The sequence below is a fragment of the Engystomops pustulosus genome, chromosome 1 (assembly GCF_040894005.1).
Source record: "Engystomops pustulosus chromosome 1, aEngPut4.maternal, whole genome shotgun sequence".
Taxonomy (NCBI): domain Eukaryota; kingdom Metazoa; phylum Chordata; class Amphibia; order Anura; family Leptodactylidae; genus Engystomops; species Engystomops pustulosus.
Window position 1 is genome coordinate 30,515,274 of NC_092411.1, and position 27,954 is coordinate 30,543,227.

Consider the following 27,954-nt stretch of genomic DNA (forward strand, 5'->3'; position numbering starts at 1 on the left):
TTTGGAGTGTGGGAGGAAACCCACTTAAACACAGAGAGAACATACAATCTCTTTGCAGATGTTGACCTGGGTGGGACTTGAATTCAGGACCACAGTGCTGCAAGGCTGTAGTGCTAACCACTGGGCCACCGTGATCCCTGGTGGCTACTGCTAACTCCACGAATCTCTCCTTTGCATCCCCTTCACCGTCTGCCCGGGGATCTATTAACATACACACCCGGAGTGCCCCAGGGGGATTCATTCCATATACTGAGGTCTCCCCCTTTTCTTCACGCCTCACAGGTGTGGATGATGCCTGTTATCCTGGACTAAGTCACCTGTGACATAATTCTGGGGCTAGGCTGCACTATAATCCAGAGAGAGTAGAGGAGCTGCGGGGAGCACCTGAGGTAATTACTGTACATTTATTTTTTGTTATATACTCGAGTATAAGCCAAGTGGTACATTGGCAGCTCAAAAACTGAGAAAGAGCAAAACAAGTGACTTTTTGGCTTATTTGGACAAAGACTGTGCCAGACAGGGCCATAAAAGGGTATCCTACCAATGGCGGAACCACAACTCCTTTGTGGGAGAAGGACCAGGACGAGCACTACCAGGACACTACAAAATGACCTCAAGTGCTCTTCTGGTGTGTATGTTTATAACTAGAGATGAGCGAACATACTCGTCCGAGCTTGATGCTCGTTCGAGCATTAGCGTACTCGAAACTGCTTGTTGCTCGGACGAATACTTCGCCCGCTCGAGAAAATGGCATCTCCCACCGTTTTGCTTTTTGGCGGCCAGAAACAGAGCCAATCACAAGCCAGGAGACTCTGCACTCCACCCAGCATGACGTGGTACCCTTACACGTCGATAGCAGTGGTTGGCTAGCCAGATCAGGTGACCCTGGAATAGACTAGCCCCTGCCCGCGCTGCTCGGATCATTCTCTGTCTGGATGCCGCTAGGGAGAGAGCTGCTGCTGGTCAGGGAAAGCGTTAGGGTGTTCTATTAGAATAGTGTTAGGCAGGAGTGATTCTACAAGAACCCAACAGCCCTTCTTAGGGCTACAATAACGTTATACTTTTTTTTTTTTATTTGCAGCTAGTACCATATTGTGAGGAATTTGCAGGGGGACTTGCTACCTCAAACACCAAAGTGGGAAAATTTATTAGGGGTTGGATTTCAATTAGGCACAGTCTGCCATTTACTTTTTATTTTACGTTTATTTTTTCATAACTCAGCGTCATCTCATCTGGCATAGCAGTGTGCTTTCATACTTGGCTAGAAAATAGCCATAGCAATAGGATAGCATCGTTTGGTTTTAAAAACTAAAAAACACAAAAAAAAAAAAAAAAAAACACAAAAAAACACAAAAAAAAGTTTAAAAAAAATTAAAGTTATAACTTTCATTTTCAAAATGTTTAACCCGAGGGCTAGGGGTAGAGGACGAGGGCGGGGACGTGGGCATCCAACTACTGCAGGGGTCAGAGGCCGTGGTCCTGGGCGGGGTGAGACACAACCTGCTGATGAGGGAGCAGGGGAACGCCGCAGAGCTACACTCCCTAGGTTCATGTCTGAAGTTACTGGGACTCGTGGTAGAGCACTGTTGAGGCCAGAACAGTGCGAACAGGTGATGTCGTGGATTGCCGACAATGCTTCGAGCAATTTGTCCACCAGTCAGTCTTCCACGCAGTCCACCCATGTCCCCGAAATCGGCACTCCTCCAGCTCCTGCACCTCAGCCTCCTCCCCCCCAGTCTGCCCCCTCCCAGGAAAATTTGGCATTTGAACCGGCATACTCTGAGGAACTGTTTTCTGGACCCTTCCCACAGTCACAAACCACTTGTCCGGTTGCTGCTGAGCAATTTTCCGATGCCCAGGTTTTCCACCAGTCGCAGTCTGTGGGTGATGATGACCTTCTTGACGTAGTGGAAGAAGTGTGTAAAGAGGTGTCCGACGATGAGGAGACACGGTTGTCAGACAGTGGTGAAGTTGTTGTCAGGGCAGGAAGTCCGAGGGGGGAGCAGACTGAGGGATCGGAGGATGATGAGGTGACAGACCCAAGCTGGGTTGAGAGGCCGGGTGAACACAGTGCTTCTGAGACGGAGGAGAGTCCTCGACCAGAACAGGTTGGAATAGGCAGTGGTGGGGCCAGACGGAGAGGCAGGGCCAGAGCAGGTGCATCAGCGCCAAATGTGTCACGTAGTGAAGCTCCCGTGGCAAGGGCTCCCGCGGCGAGGGCTAGATTTTCAGAAGTCTGGAGGTTCTTTAAGGAAACACCGGATGACCGACGGACTGTGGTGTGCAACCTTTGCCAAACCAGGATCAGCAGGGGTTCCACCACTACTAGCTTAACTACCACCAGTATGCGCAGGCATATGAATGCTAAACACCCCACTCAGTGGCACCAAGCCCGTTCACCTCCGGCCGTGCACACCACTGCTCCTTCCCCTGTGTCAGCTGATAGTCAGCCCCCTGCCCAGGACCCTGGCACAAAAACCCCATCGTCGCCTCCACGATCCTCCACAGCATCCACCAGCGTTCAGCTCTCCATACCCCAGACGCTGGAGCGGAAACGGAAATATAGTGCAACCCACCCGCACACCCAAGCCCTTAATGTCCACATCTCCAGATTGCTTAGCCTGGAGATGCTGCCCTATAGGCTAGTAGAGACCGAGGCCTTTCGCAACCTCATGGCGGCGGCCGCCCCTCGGTATTCGGTCCCCAGCCGCCACTACTATTCCCGATGTGCCGTCCCAGCCCTGCACCAGCACGTGTCAGACAACATCATCCGTGCCCTGACCAACGCCGTTTCTGACAAGGTCCACCTGACCACGGACACGTGGACGAGTGCTGCCGGGCAGGGCCACTATATATCGCTGACGGCACATTGGTTTAACTTGGTGGAGGCTGGGACCGAGTCTGACCCGGCGGCTGGTCATATACTGCCGACGCCGAGGATTGCGGGGCCTACCTCGGTCCAGGGCTTTCAGGCCTACTATGCCTCCTACTCCTCCCACCCCTCCTCCACCTCCTCCTCCGAACTACCATCCGTGGGCATGGCGCCATCAGTCGCTAGCTCTAGGCACAGCAGCAGTGCCGTCGCTAAGCGACAGCAGGCGGTGCTCAAACTGCTGAGCCTAGGCGATAAAAGGCACACCGCCCAAGAACTATTACAGGGCATCACGGCGCAGACTGATCTGTGGCTGGCACCGCTGAACCTGAAGCCAGGCATGGTTGTGTGTGACAACGGCCGTAACCTGGTGGCGGCTCTGCAACTCGGCAGACTGACACATGTGCCATGCCTGGCCCATGTGTTAAATCTGATAGTTCAGCGTTTCCTCAAGACATACCCCAATCTGTCTGATTTGCTCACGAAGGTGCGCCGCATCTGTGCGCATTTCAGGAAGTCCAGCACAGATGCTGCCACTCTCAGGGCAGCGCAGCGCCGCCTCCAACTGCCCGCTCACCGACTGTTGTGCGACGTGCCCACGAGGTGGAATTCAACATTAACCATGTTATCCAGAGTTTACCAGCAGCGCAGAGCGATTGTAGACTGCCAGATGTCAACTTCCACCAGAACTGGTAGTCAGGTCAGTCAGCTTCCTCAAGTCTACAATGAGGAGTGGACGTGGATGTCTGATATCTGTCAGGTGCTGAGTAACTTCGAGGAGTCAACACAGATGGTCAGTGGCGATGCCGCCATCATCAGCCTCACCATCCCGCTGCTTGGCCTGTTGAAAAACTCTCTGATCAGCATGAAGTCGGAAGCTTTGCGCTCGTCACAAGAGACGGGGGAAGAAGATTCCCTTGTTGATAGCCAAAGCACCCTTAGGTCTGTTTCTCAGCGCATATCGGAGGAGGTGGAGGAGGATGAGGAGGAAGAGGAGGAGAATGTTGGCGAGACACAAGAGGGGACCATTGTTCAGTCCTTCACTGTTCAGCGTGTATGGGCAGAAGAAGAGGAGTTGGAGGAGTTGGAGGAGGAGGAAATGGACAGTCAGGCCAGTGAGGGGAGTGAATTCTTACGCGTTGGTACTCTGGCGCATATGGCAGATTTCATGCTAGGCTGCCTATCCCGTGACCCTCGCGTTCAAAAAATTTATTTCAGCACCGATTACTGGGTATTCACTCTCCTGGACCCACGGTACAAGCAAAATCTTTCCACTCTCATCCCTGGAGACGAAAGGAGTGTGAGAATGCATGAATACCAGCAGGCCCTGGTGCACAAGCTGAAACAGTATTTCCCTTCTGACAGCGCTAGCGGCAGAGTGCGTAGTTCTGCGGGACAAGTAGCGAGGGAGAGTAGGCGAGCAGGCAGCTTGTCCAGCACTGGCAAGGGTACGCTTTACAAGGCTTTTGCCAGCTTTATGTCACCTCAGCAAGACACTGTCACCTGTCCCCAGTCTCGGCAGAGTAGGGCTGATCTTTACAGAAAGATGGTGAGGGAGTACGTAGCTGACCATACCATCGTCCTAAATGATCACACAGCTCCCTACAACTACTGGGTTTCAAAGCTGGACTTGTGGCACGAACTGGCGCTGTACGCCTTGGAGGTTCTTGCCTGCCCTGCCGCTAGCGTGTTGTCCGAGCGGGTTTTCAGTGCAGCTGGTGGCATCATCACCGATAAGCGTACACGCCTGTCGACTGACAGCGCTGACAGGCTGACGCTTATTAAGATGAATAAAGCCTGGATTTCTCATAATTTCCAATCTCCACCAGGTGAAGGAAGCTCAACCTGAATAATTTATCCACTCCTCCTCCTCCTCATTTTCCTCCTTCTCCTCCTCTTTGTACACTAAAGCAGAGGAAACTGGCTATTTTTTGACAGGGCCCACTGGCTCTAGCTATAGTACTTTATCTATTTCATTTTTCTGGAGGGCCACCTACCTGCTCCTCTGGTTTGAAAACTTGAGTTTTCACATACAGGCACTCAATCTATTCAATTTTTATGAAAGGGCCACCTACCTATTTCATGGAGGGCCACCTACTTGCTCATGGAGGGCCACCTACCTATTTTATGGAGGGCCACCTTTCTATTTCATTTTTCTGGAGGGCCGCCTACCTGCTCCTCTGGTTTGAAAACTTTTTTGGACTGCCACATACAGGCACTCAATCTATTCCATTTTTATGGAGGGCCACCTACCTGCTCCTCTGGTTTGAAAACTTTTTTGGACTGCCACATACAGGCACTCAATCTATTTCATTTTTCTGGAGGGCCACCTACCTGCTCCTCTGGTTTGAAAACTTTTTTGGACTGCCACATACAGGCACTCAATCTATTTCATTTTTCTGGAGGGCCACCTACCTGCTCCTCTGGTTTGAAAACTTTTTTGGACTGCCACATACAGGCACTCAATCTATTTCATTTTTCTGGAGGGCCACCTACCTGCTCCTCTGGTTTGAAAACTTTTTTGGACTGCCACATACAGGCAGTATCCAAATTAAATTGTCTCCATAGCAGCCTCCACACGTTGTCTCCATTGCTACCTCCAAAAGTTGTCCATATAGCTGCCTCCATACATCGTCCCCTTATCAAACAAGGTGTGACAGGCAGAATTTTGGGTTGTTTTCATGGATTCCACATCAAAGTTGTTAACTTTGTCGCCACCCTGCTGTGTAATCCACAAAATATACTGGCAAACTTTTACCATTTACGGATATTATTTCAGCGCTTCTTGCGCATCTGTTTACATTCCCATCACCCACCATATCCCAAACTTATAAGAACGCTACTACACTTGATCTTATACAAAAGGTTCTTAGAAGTGCTGTTTGGGGAGTAGCCTAGAGACAGGGGCTTGGATTGGCGAAAGCTCGCCTGGCAGCTCCATCCCAAGATCCAACTAACATAGTTTTAACTGCAGCACCTTTAATCTACTACTAGTTCACTGCCTCCATAATAATAATAATAATAATCTTTATTTATATAGCGCCATCATATTCTGTAGCGCTTTACAAATCATAGGAAACAAATACAAATGTAATGTAACAGAGCACAACATTTGTATGGAACAACAGGAGTGAGGTCCCTGCTCGCCAGAGCTTACGGTTTATGAAGATGATGGGGTAACACGAGGTAAAAGAATATTTAATGGTCAAGCCATTCTTCTTAGGGAATAGAACAAAATATAATAAATGGAATTGCTGTCGCTTGAACCACTCAGCCGTCATCTTATATACCAGGTCCAGGGTGAATGGGACTGCAGAGAAGTCTGGTGCCTGTTGGTTGCTGGATAACAGATGGGAGGACGACACAGGACGGGTTAGTAGAAGAGTTAAAACTTCATGCAGTTAATGAGTGTTATAGGCTTGCCTAAAGAAATGGGTTTTAAGAGCACGTTTGAAACTTTGGAGGTTAGGTATTAGTCTGATAGTCCGGGGCAGAGCATCCCATAGAATTGGTGCAGCTCTAGAGAAGTCTTGGAGACGCGAGTGGGAGGTCCGCACTAGGGTAGAGGTTAATCTAAGATCACTGGCGGATCTAAGACCACGGGTTGGGCGATAGACTGAGATAAGAGAGGAGAGGTTGGGGGGTGCAGCATTATACAGAGCTTTATGGATGAGGGTTATTATTTTAAACTGTATTCGAAAGGAGACTGGCAGCCAGTGCAGCGACTGGCATGAACTGTAGGCATACATGGTCCCCTTATCAAACGAGCTGTGTCAGGCAGAATTTTGGGTTGTTTTCATGGCTTCCACATCAAACTTGTTAACTTTGTCGCCACCCTGCTGTGTAATCCACAAAATATACTGGCAAACTTTTATCATTTACCAATATTATTTCAGCGCTTCTTGCGCATCTGTTTACATTCCCCTCACCCGCCATATCCTAAACTTATAAGAACGCTACTACACTTGATCTTATACAAAAGGTTCTTAGAAGTGCTGTTTGGGGAGTAGCCTAGAGACAGGGGCTTGGATTGGCGAAAGCTCGCCTGGCAGCGGAGCGCCAGCTCCATCTCAAGATCCAACTAACATAGTTTTAACTGCAGCACCTTTAATCTACTACTAGTTCACTGCCTCCATACATGGTCCCCTTATCAAACGAGCTGTGTCAGGCAGAATTTTCAGGTGTTTCACCAGATACATAGTGGAACTCGGCCCATCTGTCGCCGCCATGCTGGAGACCTGAAGTTGCAATCATAGCAGCGCAATATGAATGCCCCATACTGTCGCTCTTAATCATGGAAGTCGTCTCCATGGCTGCCTCCACATGTTGTCCCCTTATCAAAAGAGCTGTGTCAGGCTCATTTTTCGGGTGTTTCACCAGATACGTTATGGAACTTGGTCACTATGTCGCCACCATGCTGTGTTATCGACTAAATATACCGTCAACCTTTTGTTCACATAGGAAATCATTTCACCTCCTTTGGTGAAACCTGAGTCCATTTAGGGTATGTCGCCATGAGACTCTCTAGCCTGCCGCTGCTGCCGCTGCCTCTGCATGCCGTCCCCTATAGTGTCAGGGTCAATTATTGGATGTTTTAGATGCTATCTAGCCTCATTCGGTCACTCTGTCATGGCCATGCTGTTGCCCATAATTTTGGCATAATGGTGCGATTAAGCAGCCTCAGAGGCATCCATGCATGCTGCCCCTGCTGTTTCCTGTCCATTTCCGTGGTGTTTCCATCCTTTTCTGAGGTTCCCAGGTGTTTGGCCAAGCTTCCCTGTGCAGAGCCTTGGTCCCCTTGAAAAATGCTCGAGTCTCCCATTGACTTCAATGGGGCTCGTTATTCGAGACGAGCACTCGAGCATCGGGAAAAGTTCGTCTCGAATAACGAGTACCCGAGCATTTTAGTGCTCGCTCATCTCTATTTATAACCAAACTGAAGGGAGCATGAAGGTGACATGTAATGAGATGTTTTCTCCCAGCAATACAGCTCAAATGGCATTCATTACAGGGCACCAGAATTATCAGGTCCACTATTGTCGCCCCATTTTCTTCACACTGAGCTCACATGACAGAGATAAAACAGTACAGATTGGGACTTTCATGCAACACAAATTGGGGGGCGGGTCGACAGACAATCCGACGGATTCGGACAACGCTCGGGATTTAACAGATCAATTTGTGTCGCTTCCAATGCACTTACATACATCGGGAGTAAGATGGTGAACTCCGGCGAACCTGAAGCGACATATGCAGGAAATCGGGCACACGATCTTCATAAATCACGGCAGATGGTCATTACGGCGGACAACGCACCTCGGCGAATGCGCAGGGTCCAGGTAAGTAAATGTGCCCCATTATGCTGCCTGCAACATCGACCGCATGACTGGCTCCTGACTGCTGCCCCTGTGCAGTGGGCCTCAGGGTCGCTCTAGTATACAATGTGCCCGGCTCATGGGAGTAACCATTTGATTGCAGGTCCCACTTTGTTATTAATATAAGTTGTTCCTGTGCTCCATAGATCACAGGATTTCGGGCAACTATGGCTTCTATGGAGCTTTCAGCACAGAGGAAGGGCTACTGAATACAATATACAATGAGATACTTTGCAGTTGTACATATACAGTATTCGTCAGGAGCTCTCCCAACATCAAGTCAAAAAACAAGGTGCGAATTGAGCCTTACCGATCTATGATCTGTGGTTTAGAATAGAGGCACTAGAAGCTGCACGGAAAAGCTGATGCAGGGTCAGGGTGGTCCCCAGATCAGATTATTAATCATGCAGACTCCCAAAGTAGAAAGTTTGTAATGCAGTCCCAAAATATATAAGAAGATTACCAGAGTCACTGTGCCTGGATCTTTGAGTTAGCCCCCATGCACACAAACGCCGCCCCTGCTATGCCGCAGCACAGCGTGCACACGGCGGTGCATGAGAGAGGAGGAGGGGGTGAGCACTGCTTGCCCCACTCCTCTACATAGAGAAACATGGCACACGGCACCGTAATACGGGGAAAGATAGGACATGTGCTATCTTTTCCCTGGCTACGGAACGATATGGTGCTGCAAGTGTGCTGCACCGTACCGCTCCGTGCGCCCATTGCCAGCCTATGGGGTACGTATATAGATCCCCCAACAGTCGTGTGCATGGGGCCTAAGTTATCATGTTATTATGTTATCATGATGGATTTTAAATGTAGATTTCCTTTAAAGGAAACCTACCACTTGAAGTGGCAGGTTTCCGATGGCAATACCGGGCACCAGCTCAGGGTGAGCTGGTTCCGGAGATTATTTTAGTTAGTGTTTTAAACCGCGGTATCGCGGTTTAAAACACTTTTTAAACTTTATAGCCGGCGCAGGCAGGTACGCGCTCGGCGCTTACGTGCACGCGGCTACATAGGAAGTGAATGAGAGCCGCGTGCACGGTAAGCGCCGAGCGCGTACCTCCCTGCGCCGGCTATAAAGTTTAAAAAGTGTTTTAAACCGCGATACCGCGGTTTAAAACACTAACTAAAATAAGCTCCGGCACCAGCTCACCCTGAGCTGGTGCTCGGTATTCCCATCGGAAACCTGCCACTTCAAGTGGTAGGTTTCCTTTAAAAGTTTTCATTACTTTACTAAACTTTGCTCTGTTGAGTTCCATGGCCCCCCTGTTCTAGTGCAGGTGAGAACAACCTGAAGATTCCTACAATACTTCACGGTGCTATGGTAATTGTGAGCACTACCATTGGTGCTGGTATTTATGAGTAAGTGCCCCCGATTTATCATGATAGATTTTGATGGTAGATTTCCTTTAAATATGTTTCCTGTGGAAGAGCGCCCTCTAGTGGACACTTTACATTCCAACGTCTGTATAATGACAAAGCTCAACTATGATATTTATCTTCCCTTTATAAAATAGATTTGATTAATAATCATAGGATCTCCACTTGTTTTATAAAGGAGTCAATTTTCTACATTTCTCACTACTAGTCTTATAAACCAACTTACTACTCTGAATGAAGGTGGAATCTAAACTCTCACCTGCCTGAGGCGAGCTATTGAATGGTGGCCCCGACACCACATCTGGTAGCCATATATCAGGTTATTTTTTATTAAGTGGGTTCACCATACAGGGGCTCACACTTATGGTGACATCTGATGTGAAGAGACACTATTTTTAAGAGTCAGATCCTGCTTTGTAGTAGTTGCCTGCTCCCCTCATGCTGCCCCCCATTTTGCTGCAGGTGGTGCTGCCTAAGGCAAGAGGCTCAACTCACCTCATGGCTAGTGCACCCCCGTTCTTAATGTAAAGTTAATAAGTAAAGTGTAGTGTTACCTTCTTGTTTACATAAAAACAGGAATTTTAGGGGCCACCGCTTCACGTGGAGTGGGACTGTGAGATTCTTTCATTGAGATTTTCCTGGACTTTTCTCCTGATGATGATGTCAGCTGCAATAGGAAAAGAGCTTGGCATCCCCAGCAAGGCCACTACACAGCTGCTACATTCTTCTCTGATAGCATCGGATCAACGACCGTGAATAAAATCTAACGTGTGAACATGACAATGGACTATCAATGAGTCAAAATTCAGTCCAAGTGCTGTCCTATGTAGAATCAGATAGGACGTGTATGTATAAAAAAAGCCCAAAACACACACATACACCAGCGAATGCCAACTTGCATAGGGCCTATCTACTTTACCACCAATACAAAACGGGATGGCTTGCAGTCGGCAGCATAAAAATAAAATTGTGTGCTCCATATTAAAATTGTATATTTCACATCACAAAGAGTAGCTGCATATTAAAGATTACATCAATTGCACCCCAAAAGATATCAGCGGCTGACAGCAGCCATCAGGGAGTGTGGGGCTATGGCTGCCATAGTGGTGGCTATGCTCTTGCATGCACTCAAGCACCTCTTGTGTCCCTCTAGAGCAGGGGTGCACAACCTTTATTGGTCCAAGGACTGCATTGTCATAATGCACAACTTCAAGGAACTGCACTAGTAACCACGATGCTCCAAAAACCACAGTACAGCACAAACGCCACCCCAGAAACCAAATACAGAGCAGACTACAAATGCAGTGCACAAACCAGATGATAAAAATTATGGAGACCCCCCCCCCCTAGAACAGATGTATAATACAGCAGAACCTCAGAGCAGACCTAAAATATTGGAGGCCCCCAGAATAGACCTATAATACTAGAAAACCCAGAGCAAACATATAATACTGCAGACCCCCAGAGTAGACCTATGTATAATACTGGAGACGCCAGAGCAGACCTCTCATACTGGAGACCCCCAGAATAGACCTATGTATAATACTGGAGAACCAAGAGCAGATATATAATACTGGAGACCCCAGAGCAAACACTCATACTGGAGACTTATATGGTTTACTTGCCATTAATTCTAATTTGTTATAGGGTAAAGATAAACACGGGAAGTCTCCTTTTGTACTTCTGGTGCATCAGGTAGACATTACCATGGCATACATTAGGAATACACTGAGCGTGCAGGCTCAAGAGCATCCATCAGCAATATGGATACATGCAAATTAATTTTAGGCTGTATTATGTGTTTTGTGGATGAGACAGACCCACAGGATAAGTGAAACATGTCTCATTGCTGGCATTGTCCTTTTGAGCTTGGCTGATAGTCCAAATGACGTCCATGAAACACAGGATTTGTGTGACCTAGACAAGCCCTTTAATCTGATATTTGTAAGTGAATAATGCAATGGGGGGGGGGGGAGGACAGGGGGCCACAATATCAGGGTGGAGGGAGGGCAGGAGACCAGAGTATGAGGGAGGATGGAGGACAGGGGGGCACAATATCAGGGAGGATGGAGGACAGGGAGCCACAATATCAGGGAGGATGGAGGGCAGGAGACCACAATATCAGGGAGGATGGAGGACAGGACGCCATAATATCAGGGAGGATGGAGGACAGGAGGCCACAATATCAGGGAGGATGGAGGGCAGGAGACCACAGTATGAGGGAGGATGGAGTACAGGACGCCATAATATCAGGGAGGATGGAGGACAGGAGACCACAGTATGAGGGAGGATGGAGGACAGGACACCATAATCTCAGGGAGGATGGAGGACAGGAGGCCACAATATCAGGGAGGATGGAGGACAGGATGCCATAATATCAGGGAGGATGGAGGGCAGGAGACCACAATATGAGGGAGATGGAGGACAGGAGGTCACAGTATGAGGGAGATGGAGGACAGGAGGCCACAATGGGATGGGGGGGGGGGTGAGTGGGGGGGCACAATATATGGAGAGGAGGGGGGTTGGAGTACAGGAAGTATTATATATAAATGAAGGGGAGATAAATTAAAGTGGGGTAACAAACGTAAAGGGGGATAGAATTAAAGAGGGGGCATTATTTGTTGCTGAGATGCATTATGGGGCATTATATGGGTCTATAGGGTGGTTGGCCACAGTTAAGGGGCATTTATATTATATGGGGGCCATGAAGGTCGATATTATACTCTGTTTGGGGGTGGGTATGGTTTAGAACATAAGGGATGGGCTTTTTATGTACATCTTTCTCTAGTCCAAAAGAGATATAGTAACTGTATTTGTTATTTATTTTTAAAGAGCAGCAACAAGAAGAGCTGGGGGAGGCACAAATTGAAAGAGAGCTGCTGAGAGCAGAATATGGATGGGGGGGAGGGGTAGGGATACTAAGGTGGAAATGATAAAGTGTGGGGGTTAAATATAGGACCAGAGGTTTTTTGTCCCTCTTTTTCCTCAAGAAAAGGGGTTACAATATGGACACTGTGTTTTATCTCTGATGAGTCTAATGCCACAACCACTTTATTATACAGGAAAATTACTAACTTAATAGTCCGCAGTGAGTCTATAAAAATCACAGTATCACATGCAATACATCTGGGCAAAGTACATGATCTTCTAGAAAATGGCCGCGGCTGGTGGTTAGAGGCTGGTTGATTAGAAGCGCTGTTTCTCCTCTAGCGTCCAGAAGATGCTTTATGGTAATTGGTTCCTTGTGACAGAAGGAGGGGGCGTCTGGGTATTACTGAGAGGGGCGGAGTGGACGGTGGGAGTGGACGGTACAGATTTAGCATAGGAGGAGGCGGAGCTATAGGTCACTCAGTGGAGGAGGGCAGATAAGTTGCCTAGTTTATTTGGATGCAGAGCTGTGATTCGGCATGACTACAACAAGGCGGAGCTAAGTAACGAAGAGACCCAATCACATCATGCGGACATAAGTCGGCGCTGCGTCAGTGTGTGTACTTCCCTCTATGTTCCGTGTTTACTCCGCGCACCCAGCATGGAGCGGCTGCGCTCCCTCCTGCAGAGGACACTGGGGACAGTGCGGCAGCACATGGGCACTGACCAGTATGGGAATAAGTATTATTATATCCCTGAGCAGAAAACATGGACAGGTAATACCGCACTGTGTGCACTGTGCTATGGGTTACACGCAGCAGCCCGCCTGTGCCTAGTGTATCATCTGTGACTGCTATAGGCTTCGGCCGTCATGACTCCCAAATAAGCCCCCAAGTAAATGGTGGTGTAGGCCTCTTTATGCAAATGAGCTTCTTGGTGCTCTAGGGGCGGAGCTGTGTCTGCTAGTGCATCTGTTTATGTCCTGTCTATACACTATTTATAAGAGAGACGTCCATCACAAGGGGCAGTATAGAAATAAGAAAGCGGGTGCACAGGCAGTCACAGCCCCGCCCCCAGTGCGCCCCAAGGCGCTCTTTTGCATAAAAAAAACTTTGAACCAACTTTGATTGTTATCGCCCCTATCCTATTTTTAGAGGATTGCATCAGTGGGGTATGACTTCTCGCTTCCAAAATCGTGTGAATGGGTCCTGTATGCTACCCGCCTCTCTATGCAATCGTATAAAGGTGTCCAAAATTGCAGAGCACAGCGCTCGGGTATATCCGTCTTTCACATAGACAGTGAATGGAAGTGCTGGAAAAGCGGAGCGCTGTGCTCTGTAATTTCCAACACTCTCATGCTATTGAATGGAGCGACATGACTCCTCATATGGTGAAGCAGTCCCTGGATTCTGGATTGCTGGGGGTCCTGTCACAGTTAGTGGGGGTTCCAGGAGCCGGATCTGTTTGTTATCCTCTATTCTGTCGGTAAAGGATAACAATGTATCTTATCATATTCCTTGTGTTGCAGCCCAGCAGTCATATAGGGGAGCACAAAGTCGCTGTTGAGTTGTTGTAGAAGTATTTGTTGTATGAAATTAATACTAGACCCTTTGTAGTTTTTGGTATTTTATAGCAGTTTTTATTCTGAATTGTATTTTAATTGGTTCACAATGGGAGATGCTATAGAGAGCAATTGTCTTTTATTTGTAGGTACAGTACATGCATATGTCCACAGGATGGCGCTGTTGTCTTATCACTGGCAGCACAGCTGTGGTTGTATTACTTGCTATATATCTGTACTATCTGATGAGTCACTTCTGGTTCTCCACATTTTGGATTTGTTGATATCTCAGCATTTGAGTGTCATCCACGTGCCGTGTCCAGTCAAGGGGTTGCATCAAGCTGGGGGTGGGACAGATGAGACATGGACAGTTATTGGGGTCTTATGGCTTACGCATTGTACACTGATGAGACACAGATCTGTTTGTGGCATGAGAAGAGCACTGGTGGTATAGAGTACAGCGCACTACATAGTATAGTGGACGTGCTTGGTATTGCAGGACTGAGCTGCACACAGCCCACATGAATACAATTTGTGATATCACTGGTCTTTGATGTGAAAGTCACGCTGCAATGTTGTTTTTTGTGTAATTTTGTCCCCCCCCCCCCTTAAATAGTGTTTTTTGTTTGTTTTTTTTCATTTTTGCTTACAGGTTTTTTACTTTTTAGTTCATCTGTAGGATCCCCAGTTATATGGGGACAGGTGTTTTGAGTAGAGCTGTAATGGCTCTTGATCAGGTTCAGTAACTCTGATTAACCCCTGCAAACCTGATGATCACGTGACCAGCCGGTCTATAGAGCCAGCAGTAGTGGCGGCAAATGTATAGCGCTACGTTAGTGTTATGCAGTGAAGATAGGAAAAAGCTGTACCGGTTATAAACCTATTCTCTAGGGCCTCAGACCAAGTCCTGACCCTTTAATCTGTGTAGGTGGGTCATAAGACAGGTGATTGGCATCATGTTGAAGGGGTACCATCATGGGCAGTCTATGTTGGTATACAGAGGATCCGTAGTGGCATTGCATCAACAGCATGCATCCGCTAATTTAAGACACAGCCTGTAGCATCTGTACGTTACGCAGATCGGATATCATATTAGCACATTGTTTTGTAAGTAGAGATTATCAGGAATCGTTGGCATTGGCAGAAGAGAATGTTACTGGCTACTAGGGGGTGGTAGCATGGGTGGTGCAGAAGTAATCAATCACTGCACCACCCCCAGCTGCTGTGTATGAGTGATAGAGCTCTGGTTGATTAGTCCTGTCTGGACAGTTCAGGAAGCTTCATGTAATGTGTTTATGTACAGCATCCAGCCTGCACTCAGCTTTTCCAAGGCCCTGAATTTTATAATTGTTTTTTGAGCAAAACCACTCAGATCCGCGATTAAACAAGATATGTTTCTGCATCAGTGTAGCTACAGCATTCTCAAGGTATGTTTGGTTCTCAACGCATAAAAACAAATGGTAGATTTTTTATTAACCCTTTCACACTCTTCGACGGATAAATCCGCCGCAGAGCTACGAAGGGTTTATGAAGAGGGCTCACAGGCTGAGCCCTCTTCATACAGAGATGGGCTTTGCTGCATATTGCATCAAAGACCCATCGCTTCCACCCACGGTCGGTACTTGCACCGATCGTGGGTGTTAACCTTTTCTTTGACGCCAGCGCATGGGCGCTGCCATGTTTCCTCCAATCGTCGCTCCCCTGAACGTCATTGGGGGGGCGGTGATCGGTTGCCATGACAGCCTTGGGTCTTCGCCAGAGCCGAGGCTGCATGGTTTCTGCGTATTCGTTACAATGAACCAGTGGCTCATTGTAATGTATACTGTGAAGAAATGTCACATACTGCGATACAGTTGTATTGCAGTATATGGTAGGAACGATCTGACCATCAAGGGTTAATATACCCTAGATGGTCTAAGAAATTGTGAGAAAATAAAAGAAAAGAAAAAGTTAAAAAAAGTAAAAAATTATTAAAATATTAAAAATTCAAATCACCCCCTTTCCCTAGAACTGATATAAAACATAATAAACAGTAAAAATCACAAACACATTAGGTATTGCCGCATCCCAAAATCCCCAATCTATCAAAATATAAAAGGAGTTATAACCGGCGGAGACCTCCGAAACGGGAAATGGCGCCGAAATGTCCAAAATGCGACTTTTACACCTTTTCACATGACATAAAAAAAGTAATAAAAAGTGATCACAATGTCGCACAGTCCTCAAATTCATAGCAATGAAAACGTCGGCTCATTTCGCAAAAAGCGACAAATCACACAGCTCCGTACCCCAACGAATGAAAAGGGATTTTTTTTTCCCTTTTTCGTACACATTCATTTAATTTTTGAAAATGTATTAAAACGCAATAAAACCGGTATAAATTTGGTATCACCGCGATCGCACCGAACCAAAGAATAAAGTAGATGTGTTATTTGGAGCGCAGAGTGAGTCGTAAGTCGTAAAAACTGAGCCCACAAGGAGGTGACGCACAGGGTTTTTTTTTCAACATTTGGAATTTTTTTTCTGCTTCCCAGTACACGGCATGGAATAATAAATAACTTCAAGTAAAATTTGTTAAGCACAAAATAAGCTCTCACACAGCTCTGTACACGGAAAAATGAAAAAGTTATGGATTTTTGAAGGTGGAGAGCGAGAAATGAGCTAGAAAAAAACCCTGCGTCCTTAAAGGGTTAAGGAAACCTGACTTACAGACGACCCCTAGTTACAGACGGACCCCTATGCCCACTGTGACCTCTGGTGAAGCTCTCTGGATGCTTTCCTTTAGTCCCAGGCTGCAATGATCAGCTGTAAGGTGTCTGTAATGAAGCTTTATGGATAATCCTTGTTCCCAAAATGGAAAATAATTTAGAAAATTTAATCATCACTGGGACAAAAAAATTTTTCTGGAGCTACAATCATAAAATATACAGTTCTGATTTTAAAGGGTAAATATATATTGTAAATAATTTCCAAATAATCCATTATGTAACAATTTACTTATACATTGTATCAGGTCATTTGGATGGGTTGAGAAATGTATTGTATCCCCCTCCCCTTATATATTTCTCTGTTCATGTTCCTGGGGTCCCGTGTGGGTCCTGGTCAGTTTCGGCTCATCTTTTCATTGTCCCTCCATGAAGTGACACAAGTGATCGTCTCGTTAATGGTTTTATTCATGAGTTTTCCGCCATCTGTAAATGCTGGAACGGACTTCTTGCCTTCAAACAGAAAATATCTAATATGAAAATCCTCGCAGGTGTCAGACACATTTTGGTGCGGTCTTTAACTAGCAGCCTGAAGCACAGAACCGTCCTGCGGCTGCCAAGCTGACAGTGACATTGGACGGCTGTCAGTACGAGATCGGCTCTGAGTGACTGCAGTCATTAGTGGATTACAAGTTCTCTTTGTGCTCAGTGTGGAAGCTTCATTTATAGGGAATTATTTCTCTCTATGAATATTATATACATGAGGAAGTCACATCTCAGGATCTTAACAATTGTGTTTACCAGTAAGGGTTAAAATAATATATTTATAAATACCTTTACCGAAACAATTCAAGGGTGGTATAGGGAACCTGTCACACTGTGTATAGAGTATTATCTGCTAGCAGCATGCTATAGAGCTGAGCAGATTGTAGATGTTTTTTGATATGCAGACAGAATGTTCTAGAGCAGGAGGAGCCGAGCAGATTGTATATAGTGTCCTATGTGCAGGCAGAATGTTATAGAGCAGGAGGAGCTGGGCAGATTGTAGATGTAGTCCTATATACATTCAGCATGTTATAGAGAAGGAGAAGCTGAGCAGATTGTATATAGTGCCCTATGTGCAGACAGAATGTTATAGAGCAGGATGAGCCAATCAGATTGTAGTTGTAGTCCTATCTGCAGGCAGCATGTTATAGAGCAGGAGGAGCCAAGCAGATTGTATATAGTGTCCTATGTGCAGGCAGCATGTTATAGAGCAGGAGGAGCTGAGCAGATTGTAGATGTAGTCCTATATACATTCAGCATGTTATAGAGCAGGAGGAGCTGAGCAGATTGCACATAGTGTCCTATGTGCAGGTAGCATGTTATAGAGCAGGAGGAGCTGAGCAGATTGTAGATGTAGTCCTATATACATTCAGCATGTTATAGAGAAGGAGAAGCTGAGCAGATTGTATATAGTGTCCTATCTGCAGGCAGCATTTTATAGATCAGGAGGAGCTGAGCAGATATTAATCTTCAAATTCATTTTATGTTTGTTTCAATAATGGCTTGTACTTGCCTTGAAATAACAATTCTGCAGCGCGTCTTCTTAGAACTCATCGATGTGTTATTCCTCCAGATAATTTTATAAATTGACAACTTGCTCTTACCGTTCTCTTTGTGTTATTTGACACTGTAATCTCTAAGAGGTGATTGTCTATGCACAGTATCCAAACTGGAAACATCCTGAAGTGGCTGTATACATATATTTATGGTAGGAATAACGGAGGAACATCATAACATACAGATGCTCCAGATTGGTCATATCATGGGGCTTTCAGTTTATTAAAATGTTTATCTTGCCTTTCAACAAACTTCACACAGGTCAGTTGTCCAGTGTTTATCACTTTTTCTGGTCATCATGTGACTTATAATCTTCTGGTAATTTCCAGCAGCTCTTCTTTGGTGTCTGTGTATCTAGTTTGTGCTGCTTTATGCAAACCTCACGTATCCCTCTCCCCTCTGCATAGACTACTTTTGAATCTGGCATCTCATTGAGCTTTTGTCTTCTTGCTTGCAAGATGGAATTCAGCTGAGATGTTTATGACATATGAAGGGAGGATGATAAGAGCCAAAGTACCGGTAAGTGGAGCAGGAAGCACTTTCCTCTGATAGAATATAGTAAGTTTCTTATGTTCCCTTATACTATTGATCTTTGCAAAGTTTTAAAAGTTGCTGATCTTTTCAACTTGCATTTCTAGATCTGTAGACCCCACACCAGATCATGACCCGTTTATTCATCCATCCATAGCCAGTTACTTTGTTAAAGGGGGTTCTAAAGTGACAAACAAGTTAGCCGGTATCCACAGGACAGGGGATAATTTGCTGATTAGTGGGGCTCAGTGATTGGACCTCCACGGATCATGACAATGAGGACCATCTGTTAATGGTGCTGACAGAATGGTTAACGGTATCTGGTATCGGTGATGGGACCTCCACGGATCAAGAGTCTGTTGTACCTAAAGATGAAGAAAGCAGCCGTTTGCGCATTAGCTGGCTGCTCCATTCATCTCTATGGCACGGACGGAGATAGCCAATCTCCATCAGTGCCATAGAGATGACTGGAGCGGCCAGCCAATGCGCAAACTGCTGCTTTCATCTTTGGGAACAAAGATGAAGGTCCCCTCACCGATACCCCGATCTAACGGCAAGTTAGCCCCTATCTTACGGAAAGGGGCTAACTTGTTTGTCATTGAAGAAACCCTTTAAAAAATTCATTTATATTACAGGATTGTATCTAGACTTGGAGAATCTCTTCACACTTCTGTGATCTTTATATTCAAACTGCTCCCATTCTGGGGTAATATCTAACTGGAAGCCTGTTACAGCTCTAACTCAGAGGGCAGAGGTTGTGTTGAGTGAAGAGATCTCACTCTGCGGTGCACCAAGTCAAGCTACAATCCTGTAATATATAAGATGTAGGGAAGTAATTGCAGAGATCAAATAACACAGCTGTGTGTGGACACTCCCAGAGCCCAAAGACCAGCTACAATCCTGGAGTTTATGTAATGCAGTAGATTGAATGCAGAGATACAGTAATGTGAAGGACTATCCCTGGTGCTCAATCCTGGAATGTAAATGCATTTTTCACAATCCTGCTATTACTAACATACATAAAGGTATGGTTACACATATCTCCAGGGCAAATACCTAACAGTGTCTGCAGCTTTGTATAGTCACAACTGCTGATGGAATCTTTCTAATACTTTGGCTTTTTACCTTTTATGTATATTAGCAGTATTTGTTAGTAGTTGTCCAGAATGACAATTGGTTTTCTGTCCTGTAAAGTCTACGTCGGCCATGATGTAAATGGCTGCTCAGTATATAGGATGCAGTAAGTGAGCAGCTTGCCCGCTGCGGTGGGTTTTGCAGGCCAATGCTGTGTGCCAGGTGTTGGCGCATGCCCGCTGCCGCCTGCTTAGCGGAGCGAGTATACTGCACATTAGCAGCGCTTTCTATCTTGTCAGTCACAATCCTGTCACCTTGTCTAATGAGTGCCAATACCCAGCATGGCATGGGCCAGATATTATGAAATATTGAGCTGTGTTGTGTTCTGCTCTTCCTCCCCCACACCATCATTGAATCCTAATTTTCTCGTATGGTAAGAGGACAGATACAGGACTCCTGTGCTGCGTTGTTTGTCTGTAGGTTTTATAATATGATATTTTTAGCATTTCCGCTTGTGTTAACAGCAGCGGGTACTGACGACTGGCACATATTTATGGTCCTGGTCTAATTGGGAGGGATAATGGCTAGGGCTCTTGCATTGTTTTGTTTCCTTGTTTTTCGGGAAGTTGCATTTTTTCTGTTACTTGTTACTGACAGTGAGATCTACTATACAATGAGGCTTGGCTTATGTAGTTTTTATAGATTTTTTTTTTTTTTTTTTTTAATGTGTTTTTTTTCTATGGACTGTCTGGTATTGTAGCTCAGACTGATTTGCTTACAATATAGAAATAAAAGAAGCCCTGTTTGGGGGAATAAAGCTTTTTTTTTTTTTTTATTTATTTTTTTTTAATTCAAAAATTCACTTTAAACGAGTGGGTATCAAGTTGTCCCAGGGACAATGACCCAGCTCTCTGAACAACAAGTAGGGATCTGAGTACAGGATCAAGAATATGGAATAAATAATGTCCAGCTCGGGGATCAAGAGGGAAGGTATTTCAACCCTTTTCTGATAAGGTTGAAAATGGGAATAAAATATGGGTTTTTTTTGTCAATTTTCCCATTTATAGTGTAAGCTATAACTATATAGCTATATATAAAAGTCAATAACCTTTTACCGAAATATTCTAAAATATGTACAGCGTTGATATGCCACCCTTCCACCGGTTCATGCAATATCAATGGGTCCGCACCCAAGATGCCGCTTACCCGTGCCTGTGGATAATGAACTATCCCCTGGTTCAGCTACAGATGCAGAGGGTGCATGTACATCTGCTAACTGTCAGCTCTTTCTCCATGCAGCTCCTTCTCCATTCTGCCTTTAGCTGACAGTCTGGAGGAGGGGGTACACTTCATATGGTTATGACTTTTTGACACCTAGAAGAGGAGAATCTCCCCTTTAACAGCACACCAGGATTATGACTGTAGGTGCCACAGAACAGGACCTATCCACAGTCGGTAATGGTGAACTACCAGATGTCTTTGATGCCCCCGTCCGAGAAACCTGCCGTCTGCTCATGTGCAGAACAACAGGCTCGCAGCTGCATGGTCACTGCTCCAAAGCCGGAACTGCGCAGCCGTGGGCCTGCTGTTCTGTGCGTGCGCAGACTGCCTTTTTCGCGGACAAGGGCGCGCACCTACGAGGAGACATCTGGTAGGAGGGTCAAAGAGGCTACTGGGGCATGGAGTAGCCACGCCGTGGAGCCTCAGTTCCGGCTACTTCACAATCCAGTAGCCTGTTTACAAAATTTACATGTTATGGAATTAAAAGTTAGTAAAATATTGCAGGGATGTGAGGATTAGCCCTTAAAAGGGAGAAGCACCTACCACCCAAACTACCTTTATAGATCCGTGGTGGTAGGTTCCCTTTAAGGTAATTATATGCAAAATTCTTACCGTCCTCTCGATCTTCTCCAAGCAAGACCTGTAACTCGTCGATGCAGGAAATGTATGGCGGGGAGGCATCACTGTGTTCTAGCTTGACTAAGGTCAAGATTACCGAAACGTCAAACAATTTTGATCAGCTTTTGCATGTTATTGTGGTGAAGGCTAATTTTAGATTAAATTTACTTAAGAAAAGAACTTCTTGTGGCAAACTGGAGACATCAGCCATCCCAGGTAGGAGAAAACTGATGTCGGTTTTGGAAAGTCTACGTTCTAAGAAGGTACAAGGAACAGCCACGCTACTGATGATCAGGGGGAGTTGGTGATCCATTAAAACCTAAAAATGGTCTGGAAAAAAACCTGTTTGGATGAAACCTAGAACCATCAAAAATGAGAGTGATCTTTCTCTGTCCACCGGGTTGAATGCTAAATTGCCATGTGGGTTCTATCGAGCGAACAGTTATTACTATTATTATGATTGATTGTGAAATCTTTTTGTTTTTTAGCACCCCCCTCCTCATCTGGTGTCCATTCATCAATTCACAAAGCAAACTGAATGTACAACCAATAAGACAGAAAATCCCTTCTCGCCCGCTCGCTGATGTATTGAGAGCTGTTAGACAGATAAATGACTCTCTCGGCCTGGTGGTGACTTTTGATGCATGGCCCTGTGGCCAGTGTATTTTTTCAGATAAATAGCATTTAAGATCTCCCCTACCAAACATCGGATCAGAAGGGGCTGGGGTGATGGTGCCCGTCCTTTGCTTGCATCTACTTCGCATTGTGATTGATAGAACTTAATGGACAAACAAAATGGCAGAATACCTTCTATACTTTTTTTTTTTCTCCCCTCGCTGTACTCAATCATTGTCACTTTCAATTACTTTTTATAGCTTGCAAGCAAAGGTGTTTCTTTCATAGATTATAGGTCAGCCAAAGCATTTTTCTTTGACCTTCCACATCACAGTTCTGCGTGCTAGCTCCAAGCATATAATCTCCCGCAGCCAGGAATGTAATGCCAGTAAATATTGGCATATTTTTGGATGCACGAGGACAGTGCTGTGATAGGGATAATGCTGCAGGGTGACCTTCCCACAACGTGTGCATCAAAGCTCGGGGTCAGCAGTTTAAAAACAAAAAAATATTGGATTGGAAAGTCTTTCTGTTCTCAATTCACATAGTGTAGGGAATGTAACATCATGAAATTATTTATTGGCTAAAAGGTTATTTTTATTTTACTAGTTTTCATTGTACTTATTATTTAAGTCCTGAAATCTTCCAGTTTTTATCAGGCCTTGAACAGTTTTGTGGCCTACAAGTGCTGAAATAATCGCAGTTACTGATGCCCGGCTAGTAATCGCGGTTATTTCACAAGGGGCGTGTATGGGGTGTGGCCAATAGCGGAGTGGATCGGCAGAGGCTTTCCTGCGCTGGGTCTGTGCACTCGCTACAATCAGTGAACTTTTGATAAGTAGAAATGTACACCAGCGCAGCTGCTCAAGAGCGTCGGTGTATGATAAATGTCCCACTAAGACTTAGTCTGGCTCATCCTGTTCTGTAGAGATAACTTTTCAAATGATATCATTCTCTTCACAGGGAATATTACAGACGGATGATTCCTTGCTGGAATGTTCGGCCCAAACGCTCGAGGTCGAAGTCGAGTCTCTGAGCTTTTGGGCCAGAGATTCAAGCAAGCACCCAATGCAAGTTTGATTCCAATTAGTCTCCTCAGACTCGCCTGTGGGTTTTAGGCCAAGTCAAGTCAAGTTTTACGACCGTTTTAAAGCATGCGTTTTCAGTCCGTTTAAAAATGTTTACCATGCGTTTGGCTGCTTTGAACCTGTTTATCTTTATTGCTAGAAGTGTAGGCAGCTGTGAAACAGATTAACCCCTTCGCGCTCCGCGGCGGATATATCCGCCACGGAGCGCAGTGACTTAGCGCTCAGTGGCGGATATATCCGCCACGGCTCCTATGCCGGCTCGGCTCTGGATCAGAGCCGAACCGGCATCGGGAAACACGGGGTGCCGGCTGTAACTAATAGCCGGCACCCCAGTGTAACACCCGCGATCGGAGTTGTCTCCGATCGCGGGTGCTTAACCCGTTAGATGCCGCGGTCAGCGCGACCGCGGCATCTAACAAGTATCTGGGGGGTCTTTCCCCCACGATCGGCCCCCCCGAACCGTTTTCGGGGGGCGCCGATCGTTGCTATAGTAACTCTGGGGTCCGATCTGGACCCCAGAGTTACTAGCAAGAATTGCCAGTAAGATGGCGTCTGTGACGTCATCTTACTGGCAAAGTGCCAGCCTATGCAAGTGCATAGGCTGACACTGATAATACTCTGCAATACATGAGTATTGCAGAATATTATCATGAAGAAGCAATCAGAAGATTGCTTCTTCATGTCCCATGGTATAAAAGTGAAAAAGTAAAAAAAAAAGTTATTCAATAAAAAAATAAAGTCATAAATCACTAAAAATGCCCCAAACCCCCAAAACATATAAAGAGACATATAACTCAAAAAAAAAGTCTAAATCATAACACAAACCCCACATATATAGTATCACCGCGTCCGTAACAACCCGTAGAATAAAAGTAAATCATTATTGAACCCCCACGATAAACGCCGTAAAAAAAAACTGTTATAAACCCTCCAAAAATTATGATTTTTACCTTTTCAATCCCACAAAAAATGATATAAAATGCGACCAAAAAACCATATGTACTCAGACATGATACTGGTGCAAAGTACAACATGTCCCGCAAAAAACAAGCCATCAACCAGCTCCGTAGCCAAAAACGTAACAAAGTTATGCCACTTGGAAGATGGCAATACAAAAATTATAGATTTTTCCCCACATTAGGGTTTTGTTTGACAAATTTAGTAAAACGTAAGAAAATATATTCATGTCTGGTATCCCCGTAATCGTATCAACCCATAGAATAAAGATAACATGACTATTAGGCTATACGGTGAACACCAAAAAAAAAAAAGTAAAAAATCCAGTACAGAATTGATGCTTTTCTACTCCTGCCCTCAAAAAAAGTTCCTAAATTTTCAACAATAGGTGATACCAACCCCAAAATGGTAACAATGGAAAAAGCATCTCATCCCGCAAAAAAAATGCCGTCACATGGCCCCAATAACGAAAAAGCGAAAATTTTATAGCCTTCAAAAGGGGCCAATGAGGAAACTAAATTCCTGGCAGCTGCAGCGCCCTCCTTCCCTTCTGCGCCTCGCTGTGCCCCCATAAAACAAGTAACGGCCACATGTGGGGGGTCTTTGTACTCAGGAGAAATTGCAGAACAAATTGTATGGTGGATTTTCTCTTTTTATATTTTGGAAATGTGTAAATTTTGGTGCTAAATGAACGTATAAGGGAACAATATGACCATTCTAAATTTCACCTCCATTTTGATTCAATTACTATGAAGATCTCAAGGGGTTAACAATCTTCGTAAAAGCGGTTTCTGATAGCTTGAGGGGTGCAGATTTGAAAATGGGTTGGTTATATAGGGGGTTTTGATGCTAAATATGTAAAATTTCATTCAAAACTGTATTTATCCCCAAAATAGTCAATTCTGAAAATCCGGAAAAGCGATATTCTATTTGCAAGCCGCGTGACGTCAAAATAAATTATCCAGATATTTCAGAAATTATGAAAATGTAAAGTAGACAAATGGGAAATGTTATTCAGCAACTTATTTAGCTGGTAAATCTATCTGCCTGAAAACGTGATGATTTAGAATTTCGAAAATGGCAAATTTTTCAAAAAATTCATCACATTTTCTTTTTTTTGTAAATAAACGCAAAACTTATCTGCCAAAATTTACCACTAAAATGAAGTACAACATGTGGGGAAAAAACAATCTCAGAATCGTTTTGATAAGTAACAGTGTTCAAAAGTTATAACCATATAAAGCGAAGCAAGTCAGAATCCAAAAAATCGGGCTGAGCCTTAAGCTGTAAAATGGCTGCGTCCTTAAGGGGTTAAAACCAGCTAAACACATGATAAACATTCAAAAACACATGTGGTTTTAAACGGACTGAAAACGCATGCTTTAAAGGAAACCTACCATTTAGAATGGTCGGTGTAAGCTGTATGTACCGAGCACCAGCTCAGGGTGAGCTGGTGCCGGTACTTACTTTCGTTAGTGTTATAAACCGCGGTATCGCGGTTTTAACACTTTTTAAAATTTAGAGCAGAACGGGCTTCGGCGCTGCACGCGGCCGTGGGCGCGCAACATCTCCGCTATTTCCTATGGAGGCGCACGCAGCGCCGAAGCCTCTTCTGCTCTAAAGTTTAAAAAGTGTTAAAACCGCGATACCGCGGTTTATAACACTAACGAAAGTAAGTGCCGGCACCAGCTCACCCTGAGCTGGTGCTCGGTACATACAGCTTACCCATGCCATTCTAAGTGGTAGGTTTCCTTTAAAACGGGCCATACTGACAAGCGTGATGGAACTTTCCTCATGCACATAACTGATTTTTCTTTTTTTTTCCCCTCAGGAAGCATGATTTTTGTGGCTTGATCACATCCTCATGTATTTCTATAGGTTTATAGACACGGATGAGAATTTCTCTGTGACTCAGCCTCGTGTCTGAGCCTCTGATGAAAGTCAGATCAGGTCCTATTCCTGGTCGTGTTTTCTCCTCTGTCCTACACAGTCGGCACACGGTTGCATTATATTTGCAGCCTGCATTGGCAGTAGGTTCCTAGTAAGCATCACATTAGCCAAACTTTTTTATTCATTTATTTTTTTTATTGCGAGGCACAAACCTGAAGAACACACTGGTAACACACGGGCCTAGTTTGTGGCCATACTGACGAAGGACCTTCAAATATGGTCAAGCAAAAAAAACTTTGGCTGCAGGCGGCCTAACCCTGACCAGTGCATGCTCACAGAGCTTTCTGATGGTGGTCTTTCTAAAGTCAATGGAGGGACTTTCACCCTGGTGTAGCATTGTGCCATAACCTGAGCCAAGAACAGGCTACAGTTAATACACGCTCAGCAATAGAATGGCGTGGGGGGAAACAAGAAACCTGACATACAAGCCATGATAAAGACTCTTAGTATATTGGATGCGTCAGTATCATGGGGGAGTATCATGGCTGACACACGTAGTGACTAGTCATGGGAAATTTCTCCTCATAATCTTAACTCCATATGACTAGAGAGTGCGGTCAAACTTTGTGGGCCAATAAGATTGCTTTTTCACTTATGATGAACTAGTAGTAATAATGGGGCTTTCTTCTTTTGCGGAAACCCCATGAAATGATGGCATCGGGGGAATAGAAATACATTTTATACTTGCCCAATCCCCTCTGAATCTGGTCCTGACAGGATCCCCTCTGAATCTGGTCCTGACAGGATCCCCTCTGAATCTGGTCCTGACAGGATCCCCTCTGAATCTGGTCCTGACAGGATCCCCTCTGAATCTGGTCCTGACAGGCCAACGGTGATAACATCAAGCGCATTTCGCATGTGGAATTTGCGCCAAGTAGTCACCTTTCAGGCCACTGGTTTCCACACAGATGCAAGAACCTGTTTTCAATTTTTGCCACCAAATGCGCCTCTTTTTGGAGGCCTAGTAAAGATTTTTGCAATCTTCTTAGTATTTCTTCCACATGGGCTTTCACTGTGCCATGAGGCTGAAAAATTAACTGTGGTTAAAAAGTTTTCTTTCCCCCTGTAGCCGTGTTTGCACAGCAGTGTTCAGATGTTCTTAGTCGTGTCATGGAAGTGATAGGTTTGAGTATGTTGGCTGCCACCCCAAATAATGTTCTGTGAAGTGGTTTCCTCTCTAAATTATTCAAGTGCAGGCTTTCTCCTGAGTGATTGCTGAGATGCCTGTGGTTACTTTGACCAATGGATCCCATTATGAACACTTGGTTACTGCACGTCCCCCGTACAGCGACTGACAAGCCTCGTCATATTTTATGTATATGAGCACTAAGCTCATTCCTCGCATACTCTGTTCCCAGAATTCTCTTCTGTAGATGATGGGAATGTCTGCATGTATGTAACCTAATTTAGTTAAGGCACAGAAGCCCCTTTCACAAGAGCTTTTCAGAGTTTCACTCAGCTGACAGGTTCC

At 45.3% G+C, this 27,954-nt stretch overlaps 1 protein-coding gene across 2 annotated transcripts in view; it reads left to right on the forward strand.

Annotated features, from left to right (window-relative positions):
* Window positions 1-13,107: 13,107 nt before the first annotated feature.
* Window positions 13,108-27,954, forward strand: part of NDUFAF2 (NADH:ubiquinone oxidoreductase complex assembly factor 2) — a 56,609-nt gene continuing 41,762 nt past the window's right edge. For both annotated transcript variants that reach the window (XM_072136902.1, XM_072136913.1), the window contains exon 1: window positions 13,108-13,277. In XM_072136902.1, the coding sequence (XP_071993003.1) occupies window positions 13,163-13,277 (115 nt within the window). In that variant the 5' untranslated portion in view covers window positions 13,108-13,162. The remainder of the gene's footprint in view (window positions 13,278-27,954) is intronic.